The sequence below is a fragment of the Ptychodera flava genome, chromosome 5, assembly GCF_041260155.1.
Source record: "Ptychodera flava strain L36383 chromosome 5, AS_Pfla_20210202, whole genome shotgun sequence".
Lineage (NCBI taxonomy): Eukaryota > Metazoa > Hemichordata > Enteropneusta > Ptychoderidae > Ptychodera > Ptychodera flava.
Window position 1 is genome coordinate 21,851,469 of NC_091932.1, and position 21,728 is coordinate 21,873,196.

At 38.0% G+C, this 21,728-nt stretch overlaps 1 protein-coding gene across 4 annotated transcripts in view; it reads left to right on the plus strand.

Annotated features, from left to right (window-relative positions):
- LOC139133255 (uncharacterized) overlaps nucleotides 1-14,203 on the plus strand; it is a 42,111-nt gene extending 27,908 nt beyond the window's left edge. For all 4 annotated transcript variants that reach the window (XM_070699770.1, XM_070699768.1, XM_070699769.1 and 1 more), the window contains 18 exons: nucleotides 35-191; nucleotides 642-767; nucleotides 907-973; nucleotides 1,815-2,112; nucleotides 3,875-3,942; nucleotides 5,015-5,122; nucleotides 5,434-5,728; nucleotides 6,134-6,201; nucleotides 6,561-6,668; nucleotides 7,514-7,672; nucleotides 8,047-8,231; nucleotides 8,432-8,594; nucleotides 10,844-10,949; nucleotides 11,333-11,495; nucleotides 11,861-11,996; nucleotides 12,253-12,418; nucleotides 12,655-12,842; nucleotides 13,940-14,203. In XM_070699770.1, coding sequence (XP_070555871.1) covers nucleotides 35-191; nucleotides 642-767; nucleotides 907-973; nucleotides 1,815-2,112; nucleotides 3,875-3,942; nucleotides 5,015-5,122; nucleotides 5,434-5,728; nucleotides 6,134-6,201; nucleotides 6,561-6,668; nucleotides 7,514-7,672; nucleotides 8,047-8,231; nucleotides 8,432-8,594; nucleotides 10,844-10,949; nucleotides 11,333-11,495; nucleotides 11,861-11,996; nucleotides 12,253-12,418; nucleotides 12,655-12,842; nucleotides 13,940-13,983 — 2,605 coding nt within the window. In that variant the 3' untranslated portion in view covers nucleotides 13,984-14,203. The remainder of the gene's footprint in view (nucleotides 1-34; nucleotides 192-641; nucleotides 768-906; nucleotides 974-1,814; nucleotides 2,113-3,874; nucleotides 3,943-5,014; nucleotides 5,123-5,433; nucleotides 5,729-6,133; nucleotides 6,202-6,560; nucleotides 6,669-7,513; nucleotides 7,673-8,046; nucleotides 8,232-8,431; nucleotides 8,595-10,843; nucleotides 10,950-11,332; nucleotides 11,496-11,860; nucleotides 11,997-12,252; nucleotides 12,419-12,654; nucleotides 12,843-13,939) is intronic.
- The last annotated feature ends 7,525 nt before the right edge of the window (nucleotides 14,204-21,728 follow it).

Consider the following 21,728-nt stretch of genomic DNA (forward strand, 5'->3'; position numbering starts at 1 on the left):
GATGTGTGACTCCCATTTTTCTCCTTTTTCACAGAGACCCAACAGTGGATTGCTTTGATGATAGTCCTATCGCAGAGACCGTCATCCAAATGATGAATTATCCAACTGCCGCCGATGCCGCCTGTGCCAGGCTTTACGAACTTGATGAAACGTATTTCAGCTTACGAGCGTGCCCATGGAAATATCCTTCAGTAGGTTTAATCGAGTGATTGATTTGGTTTCTTTAAAGTGATTTGAGCATCTCGAGAAATTGCTTTATATTTGATTGGGTGACAATTTGCAACTGTTTTAATGGAAGATAAGTTTATTCTCATTTATTTATTTATTTATTTATTATTTACTAAGTTAGTTAGTCAGTTAGTCAATTAGTTAGTTATAGTTAGTTAATTAGTTATTAACTGACTGCTGTCTGTTTGCTTATTCGTTAATTTCCCCTAGAATACAGACATTAAAGTCTTTCTTCCAAAAGCCTACGACTTAAACAGCTTAGATTTAATACTGTCACTACATTATTTGCATAATTTTCTTTTTTCTCATGTAAATTGCATTTATATCTTTTGCATCATTTGTATCTCTGGTAAAATGAGTAATTACCCGTAAATACGTTTTAAAAAACTGGGTTTTCCCTTGATATTCTACAGAATGACTGCACTTTATGGTGTGAACTGCAGCATCGTGATGCCCTTGGAAAGCAAAAAGGTAAAATATGCAAACAAGAAGATGAACCGATGCCCCCTAACAGCGGCCTGAAATGCGATAAAAACAGGGTAGGTGCAGCTTTCCCTATACTTTAATGCCGAGTTTAGTCCTCTCGTAATGTGGAAATACCTTCTTTGCTTGCCTTTTGCATAACTTCTTTTTCAGTTTGGTTGTTCATTCCTCTCCTTTTCGGTTACCTTTCCACAGATATGCGATGGATCTGCTTGTGTGTGTCCGGCTGGACAAGAGTGCGGGGAACGAAGAAAAAGATCCGGTAAGCTACTGAGTTTACTGTCCTGTGGCCGTTCTTGGGATGTTTTTCTGTTCAATACTCGATGAAAATAGAATCTGCGCATGCGTCGGAGAACGTGTTCAGTGCCCTTCACTTATCAACAGTGAGTCTGGCATACTCCTCTTTTAACCCTTTGAGCGCCAAAGTCAAAATTTGTTGCCTTTATATAATGTACTCCAGTCAAATTTTTTTCCAGATTTTTGCCAATTTTTTTAATGAAAACTGTGACCAATGAAAAGTGATGTCCGTTGGGTCCAAAATTATCAGGAATATTACAGAAAAATTCACAGAAACTGGTAAAATGTTGCACTCAAAATTTTGGCAGAAAAAATACAGCCCTCAAAGGGTTAATTATGGTCCGACCTAGGGCAAGTAAAATTTTGAAAGTTAGTTCAAATCTGGCATGTGCACGACAGGAAAGTCACAACGTTATATATTAACGAAGGGTTTTGCTGGATATGTAGTCAAATATACAATATAATAAAATATTTAATACTATAATTATAAAGTAAATATCAGTTCATAAGACTTGAATTATTATAAATATACTTAACTCGTTTGATATTTGCAATCGTTTCACAGTTTTGGGTACGGATCTAAATGCAAGGTATCACAGAACGCTTTCGGTAATTACGAGAGAATCGTTTTGTTGTCGCTTTCGGCGTCAAAACGTCCACCTACCTTCAAAAATCTATGTATGTTTGAATGGCAAGACAGAACATGGATTTGACCCAAACTTATATATACTGAATAAACTGATTTCACGAAAGCCGATTTTAGGCACATTTAACTAAATGCAAATCGCGCCATTTACATTCAATAGCTTCAATCCATCCGAGATTCTACACATTCCATAAAGGCAGATACATAGACCAAATATCTGCCGATCTGGTGTGTCGGGAGCGAGTCGGTATGCTGGTTGAGATACCAAATGCTGAAACCCAGGCGCTGGTGGAAGACCTGATAACGGGAGCCACGTCCTACGATTACTTTTACATGGGATTCAGGCGGAACAGTGTGAATGACGACACGTGGGAGTTCATCAACGGTACACGAGTGAAGTATTTCAACTGGGAATCAGGTGAACCGAACGACAATGACAATGAATGTGCTGTCTTTAGGTAAACGTACTCCATAAATGCCACAGTCTTAATTTAATTCCATATAAAAATTACTCAAGAATCGAAATAATTATCCTGAACACAAATTGGTATAGACTGCAAGATCCGAGTTGTAAACTTTTTAAAGACTGCTTTCTCGTTACGTATTGAACGAGTGTAGCGAAAGGCTGGGCAAGGAAGTATAATTACAGCGAAACATGTCAACAACGAAGGCTTCTTATACATTAAGCTTTGAATTGTAGCTTTAATTAAGCTTCGCTACACTTCGCTACATTTGTTCTCATTTGCATACAACTTCCCAGTGGCACCTCATTCATGAATTAGATGCAAATTCGAACCCATGCAAGGAAAGGCATACTAGAAAATGCCCACCTCTGCTTTCTGTGAAAGATATAACGTATTGGGCCATTCACTATACTCATTAAATTATCATACACTATCAGGGAATTAAACTGTTTACCATTTCTGTAAAGAGTCAGTAATTATGTATTATAAAGCCCAATCTTCATGGTGTGCTTTTAGAAAATTCTTCTTCTCAACTATACTATAATCATCCCATTCTGATAGCATATATATATATATATATATATATATATATATATATATATATATATATATATATATATATATATATATATATATATATATATATATTTTATATATATATGTATGTATGTATATATGTATATATGTATATATTTATATATATATATATATATATATATATATATATATATATATATATATATATATATATATATATATATATATATACACTCACACACACACACACACACACTCACGTAGAGCGATTTGCTTGTCAATGCAGGTAAAGTATAGTGCTCAATGCATTTCTGCAGGGCGGTAATACTGAGAATCTAGGAACTTGCAGTTGTCACTCTACAGGTTGTGTGTTCCTCTGAGAATCTAGAATATATATACATATATTATTATATATATCTATATACATATATAATTATATATATCTATATATACACTCTGTATGTATGTATATATGTATATATGCATATGCTGTATTTTATATATAGATATAGATATATAAATATAGACATAATAGATATAGATATGTAGAGGAAATTAAAAACACAGAAAAGTATCATTAATTGTTATTTGCTGCAGTTTTAACATGATCTGTATGAATGCGCTTTCATGGTCGACATAAAGAGATGTAGGCTTAAATGGAATAAACCTTTATATTGCATTTATGTCACCGCACACTAATGTTTCATGTGAAACGTTATCGAATGCAAAACAGAGATGACATTGTGATGTCACCGCTGATGAGTCCTGAGGGAACGAAGATTACTTATTTGATGATCTTAATTCAACAAAAGACTGTAAAATTCATGCGCATTGCGGACAAATATTTTGACTCTCAAATGTTTATTTTTTTCTATCTACCACATGTGGGGTCGCTTTTAGAACACTCTAAGGGAAAAAACTTTCAGCGTCTTAATTTTTTTCGAATATCGAACATTTTATTGTTCCCAATGACAGCCATGAACGGCAGCCGTTTTGAATTTCAAATATCTGTATTAATATTAGGTCACAGACGAGGTTTTCAGGTAATTGATTCTGTGTTAGCAAACTTTGCATATTGGCTTCTGATTTGTATTCTTGATTAATTAATAAAGAGAATGGCTGAAGGTTTCTTAGAGGAAACTTGAGCAAAAGGTTTTTGAAATCTCTTACTTTGATGCGCGTACTACCTGAAATTAAAACCACATGAATTTATTTTCAGTCGTGATCATGGCTACAAGTGGTTAGACTTCAGTTGCGATGGCGGTGCCGGATTTATATGTCAGTACGGTAAGAGAGATATTTAACATACAGTCACACTAGAAACTAAGTGTTGTCGCTTGTTATCTGTGAAGAGCCAACCTCCGTTGCTCAAATATATCACGATGTTGCATCGAACCGCTTACATCATTGATGACAGATAGTGTCTGCCATCTTAAAGTCTCAGCCGTGTTACAGTGACTTGCGTTGAACCGTTGGCAATACAGGAACAAGACATACAGTCTAAACTGAGGAGTTGCCAACTCTACTGGGGTAATTATCGTCTAGTGGTAATATATATCGATCATGAAGGCAATCGACTCTGCTAAAGTTGAAACATTGCCTGGAAGGAAGTCAGACGTAGTCACCAGATCCACAGAAACAACTTTCGCAAATGATGCATTCTGGGCAGTTATCGGGATGTGTGTAGATGCGTGGTGTTATTATGACTATATGTCACCTCCTTCCAGACAATGTTTCAACTTTCTCAGAGGTGATTTCTTTATGATTGACTAATATTACCGCCTAGACAATAATTTAAAGCCTGACAGTGTTCGCACCTTAGTTTATAGACGGCATGTCGCGTTCCCGTATTGCCAATGATTTAACGCCAAACCACTGTAAATCATCTCAGACACTGCCCGGATAATTAAGATAACAGGGCAGAAATATGCGCGCAGATTTGTCATTTGCATCACTCGTATCTCAATATAATCATTCTTGGAAAATCATAGTGTGTTGTTTCATAAAATCGAATAGTACCGTTTGTTTAAATAATTTGTAAGGGGTAACATTTGGATGCCAGCGCTTGTATGAATGCCAGAGCATATCGTATCGTAACATCAGGGTCATTTATTCTTGATAATATACAAGAAATAAGCTCATTTACAAGTTTCTTTACAGTGGTTTGCGCTGAGCCGTTGGCAATGCGGAAACTAGATATACTTTCTATATTGAAGTTGCCAAAACATTTCCCAATGGTTCAACACAAACCACTACAGTATTTCGTCCATCAGGGATAATGCACAAAGTATATATAAAGAGGCATAAACGTTGCTTATTAACTTGTACTTTGGTGTTTCTCGTGACATACACTATATAGATTGTTACTTCGAAGTCGGCTGGTGCAAACATGGTTCTATCAGCAACTCCACCGGAACAACGTGCGTGTGCTTGTGTGATCCCGGATGGCATGGAGACTTTTGCGAGAGTATGTATACGACGTAAAGGTTGAAGAAATATTTCCCCTTAATATTGTACAAGTTGTATCATGCCAGATTAACGTGAAACATTGACTTTGTGAAATTGTCGTAATATATATCAAGTATCCACATGTGCGGTTTTTTTTTGAGCGGAAGCACTTCTATTTGATGTTTATGGGTAGACGTCCAAGCTTTAGCGCTTTCTAGCTCTACGTGTGAACTGTGCATCCTGATTTGAGGTAAGACACAGACTGTGACCTCGAGGAAGCATTTAGTTTCAAGAGTATATGAAGTGTGAGTGGCTCTCTTTTTATCACAGTAATGGATAAGAGGGGAACATCAACTTTCGAAGAGGCTCCAACACACCTGAATTTTGTGGACGGTACAGCTCACTGCTCTAACTCGGCCAGAGCCAAACTACCTAGCATTTCTGACGAAGAAGCGTACAACGGTTTTATCGACTTCCTCGTAGACAACAGATTTTTGGGTGAAACCTATTATGTTGACCTGACACTAGTTGACGGTCTTTGGGTTGACAGCAACTACAAGACACCGAGAAAGACTTTCTGGGGGCCCGGGGAACCTTTACCAGGCAAACAGTGTGTGACTATCGGGTAGGTTAAGACAATAACGATAAATGGTGCTTTGGAAACCTTGCGATCAGTGAATGGTCAGCGATACTACGATAACTCATTGTATATTTCAGTAAACTGTCGCGCTTTTTTCCGTGCCTCTTAAATTACCCGCAGAATTAATATGAAGTCAGTCCTACACGAAATCATATTTCACGCAACGTTGACAAATTCAGGCTCCGCCCGAATACCGGATATATTGAGAAAATACCATCGGTTCCTAAAGCCGCGCGCTAAATTACGGGCGATGTGTGAACAAAACACGTCAATGGACGAACAACAGTATGTATGAAATCCTTGTCTTATCACTTCATTATTTAATGTTCGAACTAAAGTAAATGAATTTTCTGTTTATCTGTAAATGTACGTATCCTTGCTCATTTTCAGTTCTTGTGACGGGTTTGTGTGGAGATCTGCTGACTGTGCTGAACTTCACAGAGTTGCATGTGAATTTAGTAAGTATAACCAGTCCTGTTTTTATTCGTCTGTTGGCATACATCTGTCGTTCCGTCCATTCATCTATTCCCATATTCATCTTCTGCTTGAATAAAAAATTCATTTTTATTTTTCGTTCTGTATACAGACTTATTTGCAGAGTAAAAGTTAATAAACATATAAAATTGAATATAAATACTGAAATCGTATATAAAGTGTACGTTCTACTGATTGAACAGCAGAAGAGTCGTTCGTCTTTGCATTAAGTCGACTGTAGATTTCGGGGGACGACTGTTACCCAGGCACGCAGCTCTACCCTGTAAGTGTAATATGGGTAATATGACAGCCCTATATTGGTTGACGTAATCTTTCTTTGCAGAGTGCAGCCAGACTACTGAAGACTGGTGCAAATACGGCGACATTGTCCTCAATGACGGTGTATGTGAGTGTCAGTGTCATGAGGGCGCCATTGGAAAACACTGTGACGGTAATTATTCTCCTGTTATCCTGAACAAGATAAGCGCTGATAAAGCGCAACCAGGATTTCTGCAATAGTTTTGGAAATAAGAGTATGAAAAAGAAACGTACATGTTCATTTTAAGGTGGATTAGCCAAACTACGATGTGGGATGAGGTAGGGCCCAGTAAGGTAGTTATAAATTGAGTTGAGAACAAGAGCAACTTTCATCATCAAAAGTGAAAGTTTATAGAATACATAGCTTGATGTCGGCGCAAGTTGTCTACATTTTAGTCAACTTCAGTAAAGTTGACGTTAACCCAGAACCATGTTCTTATATCATTTATGTTGTGTTTTGTTCAGGGGATATAAAGTGCACTATAAACATGGTTGACGGCACTGTGTCATGGCAAACATATTATTAAAACATAAACTTATCGTTAGCTCAAGCAGCATTTTGGCATTTAATATGAAAGACGACGAGCGACAGGGAGTTTCAGATTCCCGCTGCCAGGCTTCATCAGGGTCCTGTCAGTTATGTTAGAGCATAAAGTAACCAACAGTCTGTAAACTAAAGCTGACCTCGCCAATTTTATTGATAGTTCTTTTTATTGATAGACTTACATTTCCTTCTTCGAGCGAAAGTATGTCCATCAAACACACCGCAACAATGACATTGAAAAGAAGAATGCAATCTGTAACGTGACATTAATATTAGAATGTTTCAGGAATAATTACATAATTTATTTATTAATTGTTTGTTCGATCGTTTTGATTAAAGCATCACTTGAAAGCTAGATGAATGTTTACACACTATATGTTGTGCAATAAAGTTGTGTCCCGTTTCTGTATCTATTTATTGCTATTAAATTTTAGAATTCGACTACGATGATCTGTTGAACAAGACAATTCTGTTTTACGAGATCCAGCGCTCTGGCTATCAACCACCGACGAACAGAATAGCCTGGAGAGCAGACGCACATTTGACTGATGTAGGACAGTATGGGGAAGACCTTACTGGTGGTTGGTACGACGGTAAGCAAAGCGAAAAACCCCTGGCAGTGCGCTCTAATTTTGTTTTAATATTTATTACTCAACACTTAGCATTTAATTGTTTTCGCGATTGGATAACGGTTATAATGCTGTATTAGTGAACAACCGCTAAACTGACCTACATTTTTAATACAGACGTAGAACAGGTAATATACCTTAATCAATCTTCTTGTAGATTTTAAATGTCGATAGCATGAACGTGAACTTCATGAACATTGTAGGTTTCTACGAGAGAGAGAGAGAGAGAGAGAGAGAGAGAGAGAGAGAGAGAGAGAGAGAGAGAGAGAGAGAGAGAGAGAGAGAGAGAGAGAGATGACAAGTATAAACAGACACTGATTTTTTTTCTTGTGCAACAGCCGGAAACTACGTCAAGTTTGCGCTTACGACCAGTGAAAATGTGTGGAAGCTTGCCTGGGGTCTGATTGAGTTCAAATCATCGTACGAAAACGCCAACCAACTAGAGTGGATGTACGACTGTCTGAAGTGGGGCGTGGATTTTCTACTGAAAATGCACGTAGAACCAAATACTCTTTACGCTCAGGTAAGAACCATAGGTGCCTAGCAAGCTGGACTATAACCGAGGTTTTCAAATAAAAATATATCTTTTATTCAAAAGGAGTTTTTTGAATGTATGTAACAGTTAAAATAAAAGTTGCTGCGTCGATTATTCTAGGTTTAATCTCTTCATCAAATAGTCACTCTCTACAAACATGCACTATACTACCTTCTTTGTTTTATCAGGTTGGTGATGTCAGCTTTGCTAAAGCTACATGGCAGCGTCCCGAAAACAACACAGAGGGAGTGCGAGTTGGACTCCCACTGAATACCACACATCCCGGAAGTGACGTAGCAGGATTAACAGCAGCCGCGCTCGCGTCCTCGTATTTGGCCTTCAAGGACAAAAGTAAGAATTATGACATCAGTAATTTTGTTATTTTATTACTAAAATACAAAAAGTTGCTGTTCCTAGTTTATCTAGCAAGGAAAACATTAGCCGAAGAAAGAGTTAGCAGAAAAAACCTGACTGTATGAGGTTGTACTATCGCCCTCAAGCGGAAGTAACCATTTTGAAACACATGTGGAAAAGAGGTTCAAATTATTTCTCGGGAGGGCGCACACACATTCTGTTACGTGAACATGAGATCATTACCCAAATCGGGTAATAGTCTGACTTAAATTGATATGTTGATCGTTTTCTGAACTTTCCCAAGCTAAGTAAGGTCACATTTAGTTTGTATCCATCATAATCTATCCGGATTACGTTTTTGTCATCCGGACAGCGGCCATACTTTGCTCAACAGAAAACAAGTTATTCTCTATGTCAGAAAATGCCAAGACATTTTGACCGGTTGACCTCGCTGTTAATTTTATGCAGGAAATTACATAACAATGCTTGGTCGAATGACGCAGTGCCTTGAGGGTGGGATCGCCAGTGGTATATGGGGAGGAGTGCCTTCCCGATGGTGATAAGTGGTGCAGATTACCGACGCCTAGGTGACTGGCGTATACGCGTGCCAAAAGACACCTATGGTTGATTTCCTGTTGACCAGTCGGATGGCAGAGTTGCAAATACCTGGACTGAACCATTTGGTTTTTTGTGGGTGTCGGTGGTACTTTGACAATAAAAGTAAAGATGCACATATATTGAGTTTATTGTCTTGTTTATGAGCGGCCAGTATTTCCAACAGCATAAATTATGTGCATTTGCCCTTGAAGAAATAAATAATTTTCGAATAAAACATCGCGAATGTAACTACATTCCTTAAGCTCGACGTACACTTAAGTGCCCCAAAGAACCATGAAATCGCCCGACTTTCGATTGAAGAGATGAGTTTTGCCAAACCGCGTATACAGAAAAAGTGGCAGATGACTTTATTTTTAGAATCATAGACAGTATAGCGAGATGTAAAAAATGTGAAACAGGCTCCCCACCTAACTATCCTAAATGTTTTCGTGTCGAGTTTGTGTTTGATTCGTTTCGAAAATGTGTTCCTACATTCTTATCCGATTGTTTGTGTTAATGAAATGTTTGTTTCGCTTTGGATATATGTAGAGAAGTTTGGATTAGTGTGTACGGTAATGTTTTGTTTGTGTGGGGAAAGCTTATGGCGAGACGCAGCCGGACCTATGTTGTTACAAAAGTTGATATATAGTCGCCCTTTGACGCTTGCGTTTCGAAACCCGAGTGTGGTTTCTCATCAGTCGCAGTGTAGATTCTTTCCTTAGTTTGTGTTTGTGAAAATTTATTTTAATGCATTTTAGTGGTCATCAATTGTTGTTTATTTCCGATATTGATGTTATGATGTTCATCTTGCATTTAACGATCAAATCCATCTTTTTCACTTCAATCAAAATTTACCGATATAAAACGAAACATATTACTAGTACATATGAATTTAACGTTCCTTTATTTCAGATCTAAAGAGAGTTACAGGACAGGTTGTTGTAGAAAATTAAAAGTTGATGTTTACAATCTGTTGTATGTCGCGCTACTTCGTCGTTCCTGTTCACGTCAGCCATGTTTCAGCAAGAGTTATTAAAGTGAATTCAAACTTACGATATTGTCCGTGTAATAATTATCCACCAGAACATCGGGACGGTGACCAGAATTAGTAAATTGGCTCCATTCCTTTTCTGAACTGCGGTAAATTGTGCTGAAATAATCCTGTTTAGACTGTATACACTCGACACGATGCGATCGACAACTTGATCAGCTGTTGTAAACAAAAATGTATCAATGCGCTCAGACCAGCAGCAGAATATAAAAACATAGTCTCTTCGAAATACTTACAAAAACTAATAAAATTTATTTATTTTTAATTACCTTTTACATAAATATACGGTCATGGGCATATGATAAATCGGTTATCCCACGATATCAGCGCTTGGTTGGGACGTATTGCCACTCGTGAGGGTGCGCTCCGCATCACAATTGTCTTCGACTCGTGTGATGCGGCTCGCACCCTAACTCATGGCAATACGTCCCAACCAAGCGCTGATATCGTGGGATAACCTCATAATGCTACGTTCATCGCTCGAACCATTTCTAATTCCAACATACAAATTACACAGGAAAGGAACATAACCACACCTTGTGGTGTACAACACGGTCAATGTTATAGAGGTTAATTTGTTTCTATTGTTTTACTGAAGATCAAACATACGCGGATGAACTACTTGTCCACGCTAGAGACGTCTACAGCTTCGCGTTCAACTACCGTGCGATCTGGTCCGACAGCTTACCAGTTCTAAGCTACGTGTAAGTACCAAGAATTATATGTCAAAAAGGCATTACAACGAGGCTATAGGGAAAAAACGGCATCATTAGCTCGATACGTATATTTCTTTCAAGCATAGCTGTTCTACAGTACCGTACAGCTAGCGTTTCAGCAATGTTTACGCTGATCGCATATCGGCGTACGCTATCATTAAGGTACTTTGAGCATATAATCAACAATATTAGATGGATGTCTAAAACGTGATCATAGGATCCTTTCGCTGAGTTTCTCCGACAGCTTGGTGAGCTAAGGGTATTGGACCAAATCTATAAAATTTAAAATGTACAGGGGAATCTTGAACTTCTGGACGAAATGGTCGCTGAAAAATATAGAAACGGACTGTCTCATCCTTTTCAAACTGCAGGAGTGGTTCATACGGAGATGATCTGACAAATGCTGCAATCTGGATGTATAACGCAACTGGCGAGACTCAATATCTACAAGATGCTGAAGCTTTGTACAATGAATTCCAGTTAAACTTCGTAGAGCCAATATTCAGTTGGTCCAAAGTGGCCGTTCCTGCCCAGGTATGAATGATTTTCTTTGCGTTATTTCTCGCCACATTTGGTGGCAATGAATCAAATTGTGTATTACCCCGTGCTATGGGTTATACTGTGATACCTCCTTTTAACGAGAGGGCAAGCCGTTTTATACCCTTATTCATACACATTCGATTTTATTCAGAATATCTCTCATGTGTAAAGTCTAGACATGCAAACAAGTGGCATGGTTTTCAAACATAATTTATAGAGCACTATATGACTTAAATATGCCGAGACCCTTTTGAAAAAACAAATCAATTTACTGCTGTTCAGCTAATACTTCTTAATCTTATCTGAACAACCGTAACAAAATTATTTCTGTCAATTTTTTTATTGATGTTTGGTTTCAGATAATGCTTTATCTCCATACGGGCAATACTACATACTTGGAAAAAGTAGAAGGAACGCTTGACCTGTGGTTTAGCACATATTACACACCGAAGGGCCTGGCAAGGATCACCGAGAACAGGTCCTTGAAAAGATCGGGTAAGTTGCGTGATATTGTGATATTTCGATGTAGGGATAAAAAACAGTAATTTCCTTACTTTCAACTTCACATACAGAATCGGGAAAGAAAGCCATTTCACTGAACAGCGCATACCCAAAGTCGTGTGATTTTGTGACATCAATTTGTGGTGAAATACATGCATGAAGTGGTATCAGAAGCTTTCAAACACAGAAATATTAATTAATCTCGTCAAGAAAACCGCCATTATGATAATTTTTACTGTTTATTTTGTAGCGGATATGAGTTTTCTAGCGTTAATCTGTGTGCACCACGGAATCCATCCGCAAGAATACTTCGATTTCGCCAAAGGTCAAATTGATTTTGCGCTTGGGTCATCCGGAAGGAGTTTCGTCGCCGGATATGGTCACAACCCGCCGGAGAAAGTTCACCATCAGGCAAGGTAATCTCAAAATTGTTGTCTTAGCCTGATTTTTTATAAGCTTTATTTAACTCCGATAGAAACATGTATTATTTTTCAAAATGGACATTGCTGTGATTAAAAAAAACACATTTGGATTTTCCCCGTAGCTGTTGTAAATAATTAAATTAAATAAAATATGATCTATTGTCGTCAAAAAGTCCGTTTTGGCAAGGCCTATATTTTTTGATCCTTTAATCTTTTTTCCTACTCACCAGTTCATGTCCAGAAATGCATTTAGTATGTGATGACGAGGCGAGGCATTCCGAGGAGCCCAACCCTCATATTCTCTGGGGTGGTTTTGTTGGTGGACCGGACAGGTACGATCGCTTCTTCGACCACAGGAAGAACTGGGCCCAAAGTGAAGCTGGGATCAACGTCTCTGGACTACAAAGTGCTGTGGCAGGTACGGTAGGAGTCCCGCCATTTCCCGCTAATGTTCCATTTCACATGGCACACATGATATAATGTTCAAGGCTACCTGTGACGTTGACTTTTGTCTGAAAAACCGCGATTAACAAATTCAACAGTCGCGCCTCGAAAATGAAAGACAAACTTTTGCTCAAAACTTTCATCAAACAAACTTTAAACCACATTGTCGTTCAAAATCAATAATAATACTCGTGGTCACCGTGCAAATTTTGGTATTAGAGAACCACATTACCCAAAGATGTTTTATTGAGATTTGAAAATTAAAATGGCCGCCATCCCCTTGTGGGGGAAAATAAATTTTCCGATTTGCACAAAACTAAGCCGGTAAAAATTTTTTAGTCCATAACCTTCAAAATAAGCACCCTCATACGGTAGCCCAAAGAATTACTTTAAAAGTTTGAGAGTCTGAATATCTGTGCCCTAATCAAAATCTGATTCGAGTGGAGATTAAAGTACACTTCCTATGAATACTAACTACAAGAGTCTTCCTTTGGTCCTCTCCCAATGCGTTCTTTTCCTACCCGTGACGACAAGGTACCACGATAAGTGCGAAACTCTGCATATGTTTAAGAAATTTCCATCCTGGCATAACAATTTATGACGTTTTAGGGAAGAGTACACTTTTTGTAACTAATTTACTGATACTGTATAACTTAATGTAAATCTTAATAAGGTCCTTCTGGCCGAGTAAAGCGTGCACTGTTATGTCAGTACGGGCAAATGTAAAGGAAACTTTTCAGAGATACGCAATTTTATGACTACATTACTTCAATACAATAAAAGGAAAATTACCTCTGAAACAGAGGTTTTCCGGTCTCTACATATCCACCAGTTTCTCCCAAAATGCCCTTCCGATCGTTCAGAAACAAGAGACAGATCACCGTTTAATAACGATGGCAGAATGACACCTATTCTTTTAGACTAAGTAAATCGTCTTCAATAAAAGTATCTTGGTTTTAAATTACTAATTTACTTTTAAAAGGCAAAATGCCATTCGAACCCCCTTCTTCCTAATACTATGTAATGCCTTCTCACACGGTACCACTTCTTTCATTCTATTTCTATTTGCAGCCTTGGCTTACTTCCAGAGTCATGGACTGTGGGGTACTTGGTAAGGGGGAACGCATCCCAGGGATCAACTCTCTGTTATATACAAATAAATTGGATTAAACTCTTGCCTACGATGACAAGCATGGAAATTTATAAAGCCTTTTCTTATTATCTTAGACTGACATACTTGAATCAATCTTCCCAGAATGTTTATTCTGTTACTGTACCTATATGTTGATAACAATTAACGATATTAAATACATAAGATGCTGCATAAAAATACAATCCAGTCTCAGTGTTCATTTTTTATAAAATAAATATTGTGTAAAGTTTGTTTGATTTCCTCTATATGGGAACATTATTTTGCTTGTATTTGTTTCTTCCCTTCTGTGCTTTGTTTTGGTTTTATTTTGTCTTGTGATGGTGTTCGTTTGGTTTTGTTATTTCTTGGTATATCATGATAAAGATAAGACGTATCAGGTTGGATAATTGGTCTTAAATTGAGCATCGTCTGCTAGTGGAGTCCGTGGAACAACCAAAGGATGTTGTTTCAAGCGACTTTTCGTGTGACATAAGTGACAGCGTTACACTTTCTGTAGATACACACTGCAGAAATTCAACGTCACATTGCAACTGACGTTCAGATTCAAAGTTCCTGCCACAGCTGGCGGTGACGATGACTAAGAGTGGCGATTTCCGAATTATTTACTCCGCAATACTTTAACGTCCAAGGCATGGGTTCGGCGTCAGGTTGTCTTGCTAGGAAATTTATTTACTAGATTACGATTTCAATGGAAAACAAAAGGCTATGACACCTCCATAATCCTCTTACAGACAAGAACAAAGTCGATCCCTGGGATCGAGTCCCCTTCCTTTAACATGAGAGAAAATGCCGAGAGAGTTTGACCGGTTGACCTCGCTGTTAATTTTATGCAGAAAATTACAATAACAATGCTTGGTCGAATGACGCAGTGCCTTGAGGGTGGGATCGCCAGTGGTATAGGGGGAGGAGTACCTTCCCGATGGTGATAAGTGGTGCGGATTACCGTCGCCTAGGTGACTGGCGTTGCAAATACCTGGACTGAACCCACGCGTGGACTGAACCATTTGGTTTTTTTTGGGTGTCGATGGTACTTTGACAATAAAAGTAAAGATGCACAGATATCGAGTTTATTGTCTTGTTTATGAGCGGCCAGTATTTCCAACAGCATGAATTACGTGCATTTGCCCTAGAAGAAATAAATAATTTCGAATAAAACATCGCGAATATAACCACATTCCTTAAGCTCGACGTACCCAAAGAACCATGAAATCGCCCGACTTTCGATTGAAGAGATGAGTTTTGCCAAACCGCGTATACAGAAAAAGTGGCAGATGACTTTATTTTTAGAATCATAGACAGTATAGCGAGATGTAAAAAATGTGAAAGAGGCTCCCCATCTAACTATCCTAAATGTTTTTGTGTCGAGTTTGTGTTTGATTCGTTTCGAAAATGTAGTTCCTACATTCTTATCCGATTGTGTGTGTTAATGAAAATGTTTGTTTCGCTTTGGATATTTGTAGAGAAGTTTGGATTAGTGTGTACGGTAATGTTTTGTTTGTGTGGGGAAAGCTTATGGCGAGACGCAGCCGGACCTATATTGTTACAAAAGTTGATAGAGTCGCCCTTTGACGCTTGCGTTTCGAAACCCGAGTGTGGTTTCTTATCAGTCGCAGTGTAGATTCTTTCCTTAGTTTGTGTTTGTGAAAATTTATTTTAATGCATTTCAGTGGTCTTGCTGTTCGATTAGCGAGGCAAGTATATTAATTTTTGGTCACGTTTTGAGTCCGTTTGGTGGTTCGGTTTGTTTGTTCTATGTTTGTTTACTTCGGTAAATTTTGTTCTGACTGGTGAGTCTTTTAGATTTTTGCGGACTCGGTTTGTGAATTTTTAGGCAATAAGTACCACTGGGGGTACGGATTTTATGTTTATTGGATCAAGATACTCACAAGTATCCTGGTTGATGTGCTTGTTCTCGTACATTTTGATTCATAGTTCGTTTACTTTGTTTACTGTTTTTTCTGGCTTGTTGTGTATAATACTGAGTGTTGCGTAATTGCCTTTCGCATTCGAGTACGTAATCGTTTGTGTTGACAATGACGAAAACCCGACCCTTGTCGAGGGTTTTTTTCCCCGAAATTTGTCTATTGTTTGCAAGCTGGTTTATCGCGATTCTTTTAGCACGCGACATGTTTTGTTTCCTTGTTTGAAAGGGTATCTCTAGAAGTGCGAGTTTAGCAGCTTCAGATAGCTTTCAAGTTTTTGGTGTTTGTTGTTTGTGGAGCCCAATTTGACTTTTCTTTGAATTTGTGTTGTTGCGATTGTTTGTGTCTCACGATGTAGCGTAGTCACATTTTACGACTTTATTTGTTGAAATCCTGAGGTGGTTTTATTCTGTTTGGTTTTGTTGGCGTCCGAATTAATTTTAAGGCCTTTGCCTAGTACTATTTTTCGGAGTTTCATAGTTTGAGCGATGATAGGTTGTTGTTGAATTTCATGTTGTTGTCGGCTTTTCTTTGGAAATAGCTGATTTATTTCCACGGCCATTTTTTCTGTCACGTTATTTTTATGTGTACGATTTTTGTTATTTCTTTTAAGTGTTTGTGTGTTCTATGTCATTTTATGGGGTTTTTTTTGGGTAGTTCTCTTTTTGGAGTGTTTGGTGGCCCTGAAAAGGGCCGCTTGGTATGGGTTTTTGTTAAAGCTTGGCGCGTTTGTTTTGGCGATGAGCCTATAGCTTTTTTACGCTTCTTTTCGCCGATTCGATGTGCTTGGTAAGTAGGTGTTTGCCACCTTCTTGTCACTGTGTGTGCGTACATGGACAGTCTGCGTAGCCCTTGAATGTGGTCTCGATTTTGATCAAACCATGGAGGTACCTCCATGATCAAACTTACAATTTAGGAGTATATATCAAAACTGATAAATGATTTATGTTTTCACATGGGTTCACAAAAGTTTCGCCCCGGTGTTCATTTTTGGCCCAGGAATTCCATCTACCCACCCTTTACAGAGTAGTAAGCTTATGGGCAAGTAAATATGGATGCGCCGGTGCGATTCAACGATCAACCTCTATATCGCATCGAAAGTCAACAATTTTACGGCACGGACTATGATTTTATAAGTTTATACACAGTCCCTCGTGGATAGAGAGACTGTGGTTTATATAAAAATTATAAGGCGCGGGGTATTATATATTGACTGATTACTGTAGCTTTAGATAGGCTACATTCAGGACGGGCAGCGACGGGCAGTAATTAGTAGGCAAAACCACGGTCCCTCCACAGAGGGACCGTGGCAAAACAGGTGGTTTTCACCGTGGGCAGAACTCGGTGCAATGATACTGAACATTAATAGTTAGCCTGTCACCTTGAAGGTAATGCTGTAGGTGAAACAAGTAAGCTTACTTCAAACGCACGATGGTACAAACATTCCTACCTCCATGGTACAAACAACACCACAAGTGAAACGTACACATAGAAATACACGCGTTCCTACGTTGTGCCCACCCGGGCCACGCGATTAAAATATGACTGATACTGCTGGATAGTGTTAATTGGGTCGGTAAACAGTCAACTAATAGTTTAATTGACTACCTGGGTGATTGGCAGGTCGTGTCCAACGACGCATATGCAAAGCAGGCCAAAAGACAAAAGCCCCCAAAGTTATTGACAGCTGGCCAGGGGTCACCATGAATACGTAATAAAGCTTCACTACGCAGAAACTGCGTAGTCAAGCCCTTCTAACCGGTCAAACTCTCTCGGCATTTTCCGGCATGCTTTAAGATGAGATAAGATAGGAGATGAGATATGATAAGATAAATAGAAATTCATTAAATCCCTTAGAGGGCTATTAAATGCCTGCTTGACAAACGTTACAAACAAAATATTCAAAGGGAATAAAACGTGAAAACAACGACGAAAACGAAAATGGCTGCTCAATTTCCACAATTAAAATTTGTGTTAAAAAGACTAACAGCTTATGGGATAAAAGAGTTGCGTACCGCTTAGTACGAACTACCGGTGGCCTAAGGCCGCCGTTTCTAACAAAGCGTTTGTCGACAAGTTTTGAAGTAAAAGATTAGTCTTGTGGTCAGAACAAGGTTTAGTTTGTTTTCAAGTGAGTCCTGGCAGATAAGGTCAACTTGTAGATGTGAAATTCCGATGACTATTTCTCTATGACTTTAAGTCTTTAAGTCTTTATGACTTTGTCAAGCCTAGTTTACTCTTGCTTCGAGATATTACGACCCCAGCAGACAATACGGTAACTTAGTACACTGCTGATAACGGCATTATAAAATAAAGAAAGAAAATACGTTTGAAATCGAAGTTGGAAAACATTTTAAAGATGGTCATACCAGTTTCGTCTCAATTCTAACTCGATAAAATGACTTGAAGATTGAAGGCACGAGACTGCAGATATTATCGGGGTCTAATTTCATTCGGAAATTACATTGATTTATTTTTTGATGTGGATAATATTTGAATTTTTATTCGTTCTTACCTAAAACTTAACATGTATCATCTAATTCCATAAATCTGGAGCGGTTTGATCAGGCTACTCCCCACCCCACCCCTCCCCACCCGTTTTAAATATCGATTTGTAACTCAGTACCCGGGACGCTTACCCGAATAAATAGTAACTTCCTTTTGAAAAAGCTGTATAGACATTGTTTCATTTGGCGTCGAAAAATGGTCATGCAGAATTGTTTCAATCGGAAAGACGGAAAATGTATACTGCATTCTTTACAGAGAGAGCTGAGTATGACGACAAGTGTGCCATGATATCTTTATATCAAAAAATATTTTATAGGGTGATGAACTGCAACAGGGGAGCATGTATATTTCATAAATGTCCATGAGTTATGTAATGTGTTATTAAGTGGATGCACATGAACTATTTCACAAAACCATTTTTGGAGCATAAACAACTTTATTCTGATTAACAAATAAATTTTGAGATTCAGGACTTTGATATTAACTGATAAAAATATCCACTTACACTTGGACGGCTCCTGATAAATTTGTGTACATTTGCCATGTCTCTTTGACATTCTGCCAATACAAATTAAGGTGTTAATGGATGGAACTCAAATTTCCACAGTATTTCAACCTATAAAAGCACTGCCATTCATAAAGCAGATGATACATTACTCTCTCAGCCACCATTGATTGACGTCTAACAGCAGAAATTACGGTCAATTTGGTTTAGGAAGTAATTAGGGACAATTTTCTGTATTCAAAGCAAATCTCTCATATTGAAGAAGTCTGCAATCTCTGATGATGTCCAAATGTCTAAAATTCATGATACAGACATAATATAGAGACAGGTTTGACAAGATTATAATACATTTCTTTAAAGGAATGAAGAGCTTTATAAGGATGAACGTAAACTCTGTTTAGGTTAATAAGTCTAAACATTACACCACTTACAGCCCCTTATCTGTAGCTCTTTTTGTGTTTTAGTATATTTTACTTCGGTTGGCATTTATTATGTATAGCTTTGGACAATTCTATACGACCGCAACCGCAAGGTTTTCACAGTATAGCCTTTACATTATACATGTTTGTGCATGGCTAGTTTTTAACATCTATAAAGCGTTCACTTGTCGAACCGTACAGTTTAGAATACAACGAACACAAACATGCGTCAATGGAGTTTCTTGTAAAATACTTAAAAGAGGTGAAACAAGTATTAATAGGCGTCACAATACTATGAATTATAAATGCATAAATGACTTAAACCACAAAAAGACTTTGAAAAAATACAGCAAAGGATTCAAAAGAACACGTGATATATTATTTCTAAAGGAAAATGTTGTGTTTGGTTTCTTTTAGGGAATTAAGTTGTCAAAATCATTAAGCTGACCCCGTAGGTAAACACAATAACATCCTAGCGGCAACATGTATTAATGGTTAAACGATACAAGCTGAGCACTGTTTCAGATCTACCGACATGTCGTTGTTTATCGAAAATCTTAATAATATATCGATTGAGCTTGTTAAAGATACCAACATCTATATAAAATCTGAAGCCATGCATTTGTCATTCTTCATCATTAGTAATTTGACAACTGTTTGTAAAATATGCTTTTGTGAAACACACAACATCTACGAAATTTTTCAATATAATTTCAAATGTGTTCGTCCGGTTATATTGCTAGATGAGTTTACTTGCTCCATTTTCTTTGCATGTATAATTGTCGGTATGAAAACTCACACTGTATACGTCTTCCAGAATCTCACTTTTCTCAGAGCTCCGTGTTACTCCAGTCTATCGATCGGCAGAACCAACCCGTCCCGCCTTCTTTCCCTTTCTGTCATAATAGAAAGCATAAACAAAAATGTGAGCAGTAAATAAATTTCATGAGAAAATATACAAAAATGGCTTTGAACTCAGTGTCATTTTTATATTCTATGCACAAAGGGCACATGCTACAGCAAGCTTTAATAACAGACATGAACCTTTTATGAAACATTAAAATAAGTAAAAGACTGTCTGTCTGTCTGTCTGTCTCTGTCTGTCTGTCTGTCTGTCTGTCTGTATGTCTGTCTGTCTGTCTCCTATATAATTCGGAAATCTTAATGGGTAAAACCTTGGTCAATACCTGTTTGGTAGAGCATTTTACGGTAAAAACTGTTGAAGAATAACGGACATACGGCATCCAGTCGCCTAGCGGAGAGGCAACAGACAAAACCGCTCGGCTAAATCCCCACTCTCAATAAAGAGTGGTTCAATAACCGGGCTAAGTTGTTACCTTTTTCTGCCTGCGACCGTTCCACATGTTGTAGAGTTCTGAAGCAAATTCAATGTTTATGACACTCGATACATGCGATCATCATTGCCTTTATTTAGTAGATAATGGAAATGAAAGCCTCCTCAAGGTCTGGAATTATATAGGAAGATTGTACGCTACTTACTTCTTAACACAAACGACGATGACGATGATAACGATCATGGCAAACACAGAGCCGAGAACAGCGCCAACAATTATCCATGTCTCAGAACCTAAAACAATTGAGGTGAGACGTTATCCAATCAGAAAATTTCTATGGTCAAGATAACACATTACTAACTCGTAACGTATGTCCGGAATTCAGTAATACCAGCACTATGAAAACTTCATTGAGGATGATCGGTAAGTGTACATTTTTGGGGAAGAAACACAACATAATGTATGGTTTAGGTGTCCTCCCAACACAATTCTTACTGAATTCAGTAGAACTCAGCCAAATTGTAATACGCGTAATAAAGAATAATGTGAATACCAGCACTTTGAAGTCTCTATATATGACGATGTTTACCCTTTCCTTAGGGTAAAGTGTGTCAATAAAGCAGTATCACTGTCAGCACTTGTTTAAAATGGAACCTACAAACATTACATTGTATGATGTATTACTAAACGTGGACGCTACTCAGCAATAAAGTGCCTTTTGCATTGCAGGAAAGAAATCTTATGTAAACTTGCATAAAGGATGATCGGTAAGTGTACATTCTTGGGGAAGAAACACAACATAATGTATGGTTTAGGTGTCCTCCCAACACAAGCTGTAGTGACTATTAATCATTGTTTTTACACAGTGAGGTATAATACTGTGATTACATACCTTTCTCGCAGGCTGGGTCATCAAGTTCATAGCATTCACCATCTACAATACAAATATCCGTCTGTAAAATGGAAAGGCACATAAAGTGTTATAGGCACATAGTAATATTTCTTTCTCATGAAGATTTGACAAAAAATTTCATCAAAGACATCAAAGCCATAAAGAG